Source organism: Pollachius pollachius, assembly GCF_949987615.1.
Source record: "Pollachius pollachius genome assembly, chromosome: 3".
NCBI classification, from domain to species: domain Eukaryota; kingdom Metazoa; phylum Chordata; class Actinopteri; order Gadiformes; family Gadidae; genus Pollachius; species Pollachius pollachius.
In genome coordinates this window covers 45,550,275-45,561,441 of record NC_136936.1, presented here as the reverse complement: position 1 = coordinate 45,561,441, position 11,167 = coordinate 45,550,275, and the positions used below count along the sequence as shown (strand labels likewise).

At 43.4% G+C, this 11,167-nt stretch overlaps 1 protein-coding gene across 3 annotated transcripts; it reads right to left on the bottom strand.

The window, feature by feature from the left end:
* Positions 1-738: 738 nt before the first annotated feature.
* On the bottom strand, positions 739-9,836 carry shox (shox homeobox). Of its 3 annotated transcripts, none has more exons than XM_079733881.1 (6): positions 9,433-9,836; positions 7,922-8,130; positions 5,030-5,099; positions 4,707-4,795; positions 1,669-1,881; positions 739-1,038 (listed from the first exon to the last, which is right to left on the bottom strand). In XM_079733881.1, the coding sequence occupies exons 1-6, from the start codon at positions 9,680-9,682 to the stop codon at positions 949-951; spliced, it is 921 nt and encodes a 306-aa protein (XP_079590007.1). In that variant the 5' UTR covers positions 9,683-9,836; the 3' UTR covers positions 739-948. The 3 variants fall into 3 exon arrangements, with proteins under 3 accessions (XP_079590007.1, XP_079590006.1, XP_079590008.1); XM_079733880.1 differs by having other exon boundaries at positions 4,707-4,816; positions 5,042-5,099; XM_079733882.1 differs by having other exon boundaries at positions 5,042-5,099.
* Positions 9,837-11,167: the final 1,331 nt, after the last annotated feature.

Here is an 11,167-nt window from a genome sequence, read left to right as displayed (position 1 = left end):
AACACCCACATACAAGACCTGAAGTGCAAAGGCCATTTTCACTTCTTTATCCGTTATACAGCACAACAAAAAGAAACAAAGAAAGAGAGAGAGCACGATAGGGTGAGAAACGCAACCCACCCCCCCCCCCCCCCCCCCCCCCCCCCCCCAATAAAAGCGTCCCCCAAGTCTCACATGCCCAGCTACACAGAACAATGTCTCTTCCCGCTCATCCAGGTGGCAGATGTGTTGCTTATGGTTTCGCAAAAAAAAAGTCCAAAGCATAGGGTCAGCGAAATGGAGACCTTTTCGCTCAATAGATCAGGGGAGTAAGGGAGGGGAGAGGGGTGGTGGTGGTGGTGGTGGTTGAATGGCAGTGTTCAAAACAAGAGAACGAGAGAGAGGATATATAGAGGCCAGCACCCGGAACAGAGGCAGGTGATCCAACAACGAGAACGCATGCACTCCACAGCGGCAGCAGAGGGAACACAGTGATTGGGGAAGAAAAGCGGCCATTTTATGTTCTTTCCATTTGTTTTTTTTTCTGTTTTGTTTGTTGTTGTTGTTGTTGTTGTTGTTTTGCTTCGTTAGCTTGTTTGTTTTGTCTCTTGATTTTGTTTTGCTTAAGCGTGGTGGGGGGAAGCAGAAGTATGAGAGACTCTACCAAGACTCCATGAAGTTACCCCTACCCCCTCCCTCCCTCCCTCCCTCCCTCCCCCATCAACCCCTCACCTTACCCTCCCTACTTTATGTCCCCCGTCACGCACACAACCAAGGGGGTGAATCTATGTATATATATGTATATATATATACATATATATGTTTTGTTGTTGTTTTTGTCAAACATGGCCGCCATGACTGGCTTGGAGTGAGGCTTGAGAAGGGACAACCCTGCCGCTGGCTGCGTGTCTGCTGCCTGCCACTTTACTTTGTTATTAGGTCTTCCCATGTGAAGGGCCCGGCTGGCCCTCACACAGACATCCACATGTGTTTGTACGGTCCTGGGCTTGTGATCTGTGCCTGGAGTGGACTGAGCCACTGGCCTCGCAGAAGTCCTGCCTGTTGGGCGAAAAGTAAAAGGTGATTTCATTGGTATTTAATTACCGTTACTCTACAAGTGGTTTGTTTTGGCAGCTGGTTTTGTGACAATTTTCTCGCCCCCTCCTCCTCCTCCTCCTCCTCCTCCTCCTCTTCCTCCTCCTCCTCATCCATTTTTCCTCAGTTTTTTCTTCCTCCACTGTTCTCTCCCCTCCGCCAACCCCCAGCCTGATTTTCCTCTCTCTCTCTCTCACACACACATTCTCTCCATCGCCTCCCCCACCACCACCATCACCACCACCAACACCACCACCACCTCCTCCACCACCACCTCCACGAACACCTCCTCCTAACCACCCCCCCCCCCCCCCCCCCCCCATGTCTCCATTGTGTGTCTGTGCGTTTCTCTTTTCTCTCTCTCTCTCTCTCTCTCTCTCGCTCAGTGTTTTTTGTTTAGTTTAGTATTAGCTGTGAGTGTCGTGGGCCCTCTTTCTCTTTTCACAGGCTCAGTCTTGTGTGAGAGGCGATTATGGCCGTCAGGCGCGCGGAGGGGAGGGAGGCGGGAGAAAGGGGGTTGGGTGGGGATGGGTGGGGGGGGGGGGGCTGCCCCTGGTAGGGTCAGAGTCCCAAAGCCTCGGTGTGTTTCCTTGCCTTGAGCCGCAGGTCGGCGATGCTTGAGTTCTTGCTGTTGCTCTTGGCGGCCGCTGCCACCGCCGCCGCCGCCGAGGCGGAGTCCGCCAGCGACGCAATTGGTAGTCCGAAGGGAGGGGGCGGGAACATCAGGTAGGGGGCGTGAGCGGCCAGGTGGGGGTGCAGGTGTGGGTGAGAGTGGGCGACGCCCTCCAGCTGAAGCTGGGCTTGGACCTGGGGGAGAGGAGAGTCACAGACAAGTGTTAGTGGCACGAGCCGTGTGTGTGTGTGTGTGTGTGTGTGTGTGTGTGTGTGTGTGTGTTTGTGTCTGTGTCTGTGTGTCTTTGTATCTGTGTGTGTGTGTGTGTGTGTGTGTGTGTGTGTGTGTGTGTGTGTGTGTGTGTGTGTGTGTGTGTGTGCGAGTGTTTGTGTGTGTGCAAGTGTGTGTGTGTCTTTGTATGTGTGTGAGAGAGGAAACTAAAGGGTTTAGGTTTCACAGTTTGACACTTCTAAACGCCTCCCACCCCGCGCCACACCTTTCACATGTTACCCCCTCAAAGGCGTCGCTTGTGGTGTGTTTTCTAAGAAAACAGCTAAGGGGCAGCACTCTGAGCCTCACCCACTTTTTTTTTTCTCCTTGTCAGCTATTCTAAAAGTTAATGAATCATACATTACGCTCAGGCACCACATCCAATTGAACAGTCTAGAATCAAAGTGTTTCTCAGAGAGCCACAGCCCATTGGCTTAATGCAGACTGAGGAAGCGCTTATACCCATGGAAATATGCACCGCCTTGTTATGCTCGTTATGGATTCAATTGCATAAATAAACAATTTTGCACTAAAAAGATATCCACATATTTGGAGTTATAAATATTTATCTCGATATTCCTGAGCTTCGAGCTGGCTGGCGGGGGGGCTTTAGGAGCATAGCGTATTACATCTCACCATCTTGGTAATTATTTTTTATGAAGTAGGTGAAAATTAGGCATCCTTGTGCTTCAGAGATAGAAATTAACTTGGGTGTAGCACATTTCCCATTTCAAACACCATTGGGAAAGATACTGGAGCTGCTTCATTTCTCCTCCAACCCAATATGAATTAATTTGAGGCAACCCCTAGTCAACATTTTGCCTTGTACCAACATTTCAGCAAATTACAAACTTTAATGCAACCCAAAATGTCCCAAAAAGAAATGACAAACGTGCGTCCTGCTTAACTTAATGTGTAAATCAATATAAAGTGTAATATATACTGCATATGCTTTCAGTGCAAACTTGAGTGTTTTGTACTTGCTCAGCATTTGATGACATGAATAACAAACATCTACCAAAGTCAACGGTCCAGTTGGATCATGGGCATATATTTAAAATGATAACTCATCGAAACTTATCTCAGAACTTATTGAACATTGAATGCATTCTGAATCATGGATGACCTTTTTTAGTATTTGTGTTGGTATTTATGTGCACGTGCAGTTATGATTGTGTGTGTGCGAGTCTATGTGTGTCCATGTGTGTGTGTGTGTGTGTGTGTGTGTGTGTGTGTGCATGCGTGCATGTTTGTGGGTGTGCGTGTATGTGTGTGTGTGCATGTGTGTGCATGTGTGTGTGTATGTATGTGATTGTGTGTCTTGTGTGTCATCATATCCATGTCTACATGTGTTGAATTTACTAGTGCACGTCCCACGTGCACATCAACCCATGGCAGCTCGTTACGCATTCACATTGGTAAACACGCGGCGCGTGATGTCTGTGGAAAGGTTGACTCTGGATACGGACTCTGAAAGACTAAATGTGTGCCCTAGCTAGCTCCAGCCTGTCTCAGCTCAACCTTGTGCAGTGAGTCTCTCTTTGTATGCAGGTCTCATGCCTTCACCCCTGCCAGCTCAATGCCAATAACCATCAGGGCCCACTCCGTTCCCTGCTTTCATCATCTCTTTTATGTGCTCGCGCCTGCCGCACTGTTGGCTTAATTAGGCCGGCGCTTTTCACAACGGGTGAGACTGGCTGGCTAGCAGCAGCCATGATGCTATGTAGTGTATAGCCGCGGATCAAATGTCTGTCCACCTCTACTCTCTGCCTGCATGTAGTGCACGCACACTTTGACTAACAAACACACACACACACACACATACTAGCATAAACTAATAAACACACACAAACACACACACACATATGCACACAAACACATAAACACACACAAACATATACACACACTGAAACACAGGCACACACTTGCTGACACATTCATACTAACAAAAACGCATGAACACACACACATTCCCACATAATACACACACTATCAAAGACACACAGACAAAAATATACAGAAATACACAATACACAATACACACGAGCGCAATTACAAATAATTCATACACATGAACACATTGACACACCCTGACACACCCTGACACACCCTGACACACACACACACACACACACACACACACACACACACACACACACACACTCACACACTCACACACTACACTTGCCTACCCTCCTGCCTTAAGATCACAGCCAGGAGGTAAAAGGTGAGCTGGGGTTGTTTACAACCAAGCTACATAATCCTACAACAGACACCTGACGCAACACCAGTAACACTTTGTCACACAAACACACAGCAATGCTAGTAATAAGAGCATAGACACACACAGAGACACACACACACACTCTCTCTTGTTTTGATATGTATGCATATGCCTTGGAAAGGGACACACGCACACACACACACACACACACACACACACACACACACACACGCTAAAAAGCCCATCATGCAGAGTCAAATGGGGTTCCCAATGGTCTTAAATTGCTCAACAGGCCCCTCACGCTCCGAAAGCAGTGACCTAGCCTCTAGATCTTTCTTTAAAAAAAAATGAAAATACAAGTAAAAGAATAATCATTGGCTTCCAACTACTAAATGAAACACTAAATCAATCCCCTTGCTATTCTACAATCTGCTCCCAGACCAGATTCCCTCAGGGGCCCCGTCTCTACTCAGGGCTGTGCACACACCCCGTGGTAGTGGTATGGCATGGGGACGGTGGCTGTACCTGTTGGAAGGGCATCCGCAGGGCTCCCATGTTGACGTAGGGTGCTACTCTGCAGGCGTCCAGGTGACTGGCAGTGCCCAGGATCACACCTGGGGAGAAGGGAGAGATGTCTGTCAGACATCCAGACAGTTGTTGTTATGTGAGATCAAGAGACTGCAGTTCACATTTCCATTCACAAACAGTTTGAAAAAAATTTACAAAAGGAATATTGCAGTGTTAAAATGAGAAACATTTGTGTATGTTTAATAATTCCAATGCCCTTAATTGACAGACACAAATGTAAAAATTGATAAAGGATGTTCTGGAAAGTGTAGATCACATACAATCGTAGTTACCTTTGTGCATCTGGTTTTCTTGTTTTCGACACTTTGCTCTTCTGTTTTGAAACCACACCTGTAATATCAAAGTGCAAATGTAATGTGTTATTGGCTAAGCTCATTCAACCCAAATGTTTCATTGTTAAATATGCATATCACAACAAATCATTGTACACATTAGTAATTTCTGATCAAAATTGTGCTACTTATAATGTCCTTATATTTTAATACGGAATGCTTGCTTTTAAAAATTAAATACAAATCTTGTTGGAAAAAGGGGGAGTGTTTGCGTGTGTGTGTGGGGGGGGGGGGGGGCATGTTTACTTTAGCCTTCTGAAAAAACTTTTCGTTCATTTCAGAAGCAAAAAGAAACGGAAGCCAGATGAACATCCTTCCAATTTGTTCTCGCGAAGAAGTTAAGCCTATAGGCTACGGCCTATTGTTAATTATCATCAACCTAATTTGCCCTTCATGAATAACATTATCTGCTCTCCCCTACGACCCTGTAATGATTATCATTTACAGTTGCAAAATTAGCGACTACTCGGACCACAAAGGGCGCACTCTAATTACTCAAGGTGCCGAAGCCATTTGGAGGAACAAGATCATCGTTGTGCATCTGTCGATGAGGCTCCTATAATCCACTTGTCAATAAGGCGGAGTGCATGTTGCTGATGAAGACATTATGAAGACTGTTAATGGCCTCATCCCGTTCTATTGCCATTGAATAGGCTATATTAATGAAATTCTTAATTATGTAAGCCTATTATTCAATTTGCAGTATAATGGATTATAGTATATAATTATTATTTCGATTTTGTGTACTCATTTATTTAGTAGTAGTATAAGTATTATAATTCGTATAAGTATTAGTATTAGTATTTCGGTTATTGTTATTAGGATTATTATTAAGATTATTAGTATACGGACTCTAGATGAACTGTGTATGTAGGCAAACGCTTGGTTATGTTATCATGTTGTAGGAATGGAAGAAACTGTTGGTGTTTATGAAAAGCAGGTGTTTTTAAAATTTAAGCAGAAAAACAAAATCGGATTAATCCAGGGCAATATTAGACAGCTCGGGATCAATTCCAATTATGAGCCAGTATGTTAAGTAAAGTGAACTACACTGCTTGAGACAGTTATTTCTTCATTAAGGACCACTCAATGATGCGCCTCACAAATAACCCCTAATCTCATTTCCTTTTGATTTTTATTAGAGACAGTGAATAATGACATTTAATTTAGCTGCTGCACCAGAAACCGAGAGATATTAGTCCAAATCGAATTACTGCCGGCTCTTCACCAAGCTCTCATAACTTTCAATTAGATTCGTGACAGCTGCACGGAGCGCGTGGGGCTCCTGTCCCGGCGTCTAAGTGCGGGTTAATACCCTCCATCAGCCCACTGTCCCTCAATCCACTTTCAATGGATCTGCTGGAACGATCGAAAAGCGGTCTCTTCCGAACGAAAACCTCCGTGATTTCTGAGCAGAAACTGTAGTTTAATGCTTTTTTTGCTCGCCCCGGAGTCGTAATGTGATTTATTCCCTCCGTACATCGTATTGCTCATCGTTATTTTGTGTTATATTATGTTAGGCTTTTCCCCCAAACCTCGACAATTGACAAGCAGAGATGGCAGCGAGGCGGGTTGTAATCCTTTGCCGCTTGCTCATCTGATTACAAAACCGAACAGCGGAGTAGAGACACGCACACGCACACTCATACACACACACACACACACACACACACACACACACACACACAAACACACACACACACACAAACACACACACATAAACACACACACACACATGCAAACAAACACACGCACACACACACACACACACACACAAACACACACAAACACAAGCCAGCACATTAAGACAATGGCTGATGTTTACAAGGATTACGTCGAAGGGTAGCCACGAATTGAAAGTAAAGCGTGTTGGTTCCCAATGGTCCACGTGTTGAGACTGGGGTAGCCTGTCGTATTCTTTACACTTCTGCTTTAAAGCCTCTATTAAATGTTTCGTTTTAATCTCCTTTTTTTTCTGAGAGTAAATGTGTATTTATTATTATTGTGTTGTATTATTGTGGTTATTATTATCATGAGTATTATTAGTATTATTAGTAGTAGTATATGGGAAATATGAATGGGAAAAGCTGAATGGGTTATTACTATGCTCCCTAGAAATTCCATTTTTCTTTCTTATTCATCGTTGTAAACCTTGGATTGAACATTAATTGTAGTTTGCATTGTTCCAATTATTTGCAAGATACATATTGCAGGCATGTAAACGCAAGTCTTTAATTGATTTCCTATTTTATGATTCGTAATATCTGAGCGCAGGCCACCAATAAAAATGCTTTCCATACATGGTTGAGGATGACCATAAACGTATCAATACAACGGCTAAATTAAGGTGCGTAATTACCACGAGGCGACCTTAAACACCACAACAATATCCTTAGCAGCACGTTACAAGTTAGCCTTAACTTGGTTCAACATTTATTTGTATACCAAGGCGGTAAAAAAACACAAAAAATAAGGAAATTAAATATTGCAGTGGACGAATATTAAAATCTTAAAGTCCGCCACAGAGCTGAAACGTGCATCATAATTATAAAATATGCCCTAAAGGCCTACAATATTGTTTGCATTTAATTTAGTTATTTGCTAATTTAAGCTTGAGCAAGGTAAGGGTTAAAGATGGGACCTACTCAAATATGTTGAATTATAAAACCCAGTATATAATCCATTGAACAGAGTAGAATCGACTGACTAGACCAGAGCACCACATCAATGTATGGAACATCTACATCAACCAATCAACGGAGAGAAGCTGCGGGCTCCCGCGTGCATGTCTCCGCGCATCCCTTCCAGGCGTTCCCTCACCTGCACTCTGGCCTCCGAAAGGCCAAGCCGCTGGCTGAGCTCTTCCCGCATGAAGGCGTCCGGGTAGTGCGTCTCGTCGAACAGCCTCTCCAGCTCGTTGAGCTGCTCCAGGGTGAAGTTGGTGCGGCTCCTCCGCTGCTTGAGTTTGCTCTGGGCGTCCTCGTCCTCTGACTTCACGTCTTCCTTCTTCTCTTTACACTCGTATATCCCTGCGTTCAAATGGTGGTCCGAATATAGGATTTGTATGTGTTAGTTGATGCCTGTCGATATGTATACACACACACACATGCACTCATGCACTCGCTCGCGCACATAAACACACGCACTGGCACTGCTTAAAAGGGTCGTTCACGCACGCACGCACTGCTATGACCATGCGTAAGATTGATATCACACATACAGGTCACACACACACACATACAGGTCACACGTAAAAAACACAAATAAACACAAACGAGCTTGCAATGGGGCTCTATAGCTAATCATGTGGACTTTGCTATTGTGTGAATGAGAGATATCTAGGAATCCTAGCTATGAGAGTGAGATCAAGGCTGAAGTGAAAGCCTGTGCGGCATTAACTCTAGGCCTTGTCTGACATCTCTGGAAGAACTGAATCTACAAATATGTCCTGGGCAGCAACAACTTTCTCTATTAGTAGGCCTGTTTGTCTTTTCCTGCGCACTTTATGTATACAAAGTACGGATGAGGTCAATTATTTACATTTCAGCATCCAGACAATGACCTACAATTGTTATTCATTGAGCGATCAGAAGAAATCCGTTTGCACCATTGTTTTTAATTAATACCATTTGATGACAGAGAGACATTTGTGTTCCTATTGTACCGAGTGCTCCAATATGTTGTGTATTTTTGCAGGGTTTTGCAGTAAAGCATTTACACCTGCTGCAAAACAAGAGGCATATTATAGTACATGAAAAGTGTATTAGTATAGGCATACGCACGGTAAAGTGCAGTCCAAACCGCATTATTTCATTCGATGAGATAGATTTGATTAATTTAATTCAGGCCGATCCTAATTGTTGTGGGTACTAAAATAGGCCTACTGACTTTTGGAAATAGAAAATAATTAAATTTAGAACAGGAATGTATTGACAAATTTCAAGAAGCTATTCACAATATAGGCCTACTGTTAACTGTGTTTAAAATAAGTAATTGGCAACACAATTAATATTTTTTTAAATATAATACAGACACCCGAATTCAACGGGACTCTTGCTATTGATTAGTAATCTTAAAACAATCAAGAAGACAGGGCCGAAGAATTTTGGCAATTAATAGGCCCTACAGCAGACATTGCAATGCTGCTTCCTGATGGTATTAAACAAAAAAAAAGCTATGTTATAAAAGCACAATAAACGAGTCGATTTTGCTTTACGCGATTTGCACAAATCGCTCCTCAACCCAACATTGACGGACAACGCATCTCGTAGCCGTTCCATTTCCCGACATGACATTATTTTCGCCCCAAAAAACTAAAATACAATCATTACCTTCTGTGGCCCTTGAAACATTAAAGTCCTTCAATTTGTCCTTTTCCAGCTCAACGTGTTCCTTGAACAGATGCACCGGACAGTGGCTGCTCTCCGTTATGTCCTGCAAGCTCGTCTCCGAGTTCCCCAGCTCCCTGGCTCTCGCCAAGCCGCTCTCCAAAACTTCCCGGTACGTGATGGCGCTTTCCTTGCTGCTCTCCTTGGTTTTCTGATCGAAAGACTTGGAGACGAACGCCGTAAGTTCTTCCATGGTGGCGCGGGGATTTGGTGTTTTTTTTTTTTTTTAGTGGTCCTGCACACACGCAAAAATCCACCGTTCTGCAGTCTGCTGCTGTACCGTGGAGCGGCTGCTTTCTCTTTCCCTGATCGCAGCGATGGAAGGGGTGGAGGAGGAATACGAAGAGGTGAGATCACTCCTGCTGTTATGACTGTGTGTTTGAGAGCACACTATTTATACACGGCCACCTCAGCCCAGCCCCCCGCACCCACACTCCCCCGCCCCAACACACACACACACACACACACCCCCCATCTCTGTCTTGGGCAATTACAGGCGGCTCGACTTTTCAGATTTCAACTTTCAGCAGCTTTTTCCAGAAATCAATGTTGTGGTATAGAGGTGGTTAATTAAATTACAGGGCCATTAAAATGCATACGGTGGCTTACGCACGTGGATGGTTGGGGTTGTGGGGAGAGGGGGGGGGGGAGTACGTTATATTTAATTATTTAGGTGGAATTGTTAATGACGTTATTAGAAGATTAGCTACAAATCACCTCTTTTGCTGTTGTTGGGATGACAATTAAGATTAAATACGTATTCCTCTCTATCTGAACAATTTCGATCGCGAGTTTCTTGTGAATTAATAGAAACACAGGCCTGCAGCTTGAAGAATTAAAATAGCCTATATAGGCTATATATAATCGGCATAGTAATTGTATCAGAAAGGTAATTTAAGCACATTATCACCATATATATATTTATAGGCTATAATGTGTTGATCAATGTGGAGGTTGTTTATCAGATTAAAGCATTCTTTTTCAATACATATTATTATATTACATAGCCTAATGTATGTTATTGTTACGGTAATTTGGGTCAGTATAATTTAATCTGAATAAACTATGGGCCCTCTACTTCTTTAATTGTTGGTGGTGGCCCATTCCAAATTGTGTTGCCTGGCGGAGCTACTTATTGTAACACTGCAACGAATTTTATAAATACTCCTTCATTTAAAAAAAAAAATACCTCCATAGAAAGTAGCTTTTTGAATGAGCTAAATGTATTGGACTCAAGCAATGATTAGAATTGTTATAAATTTAAATAGTTCTTTACATAAACCCTTTTTTATGATGAAAGAACCCTTGGGATATTAATTGAAAAGGCAGTTTCATATTTAGATATGTTTTACAGTTAAAAATATAGCCTAATGATAATACATATATTATCAATAACAGGCCTCCATTTAGTTCCCCTGCATATTTTATTATTTATATAAAAAATAATAATAATGAGTCTATAATGACATTGACACTTTATGTAAGAAGTGTGTCAGTCCAGTCTCACACACAAACAAAAAAAGGCCGAGAGAAGAGCGTCATCCCCTGGGTATGATACCCCGAGCGCCCCGGCAGTGGGAGCGCGCTCACAGCTCTGCGCTCTAATGGCGCGTTTTGATAGGGTTCCATTTATCACTAAGCCCGCGTTTTTAGATCACACGAGCCGACGCACGCGCGA

Excerpts from the sequence above, each read along its gene's own strand:
- shox (XM_079733880.1), bottom strand. The coding sequence starts at position 9,682 with ATGGAAGAACTTACGGCGTTCGTCTCCAAGTCTTTCGATCAGAAAACC. Across the intron at positions 8,131-9,432 it reads TGTTTCAAGGGCCACAGAAG|GGATATACGAGTGTAAAGAG; the intron begins GTAATGATTGTA and ends ATTTGAACGCAG. Across the intron at positions 5,100-7,921 it reads TTTCGGAGGCCAGAGTGCAG|GTGTGGTTTCAAAACAGAAG; the intron begins GTGAGGGAACGC and ends TTGATATTACAG.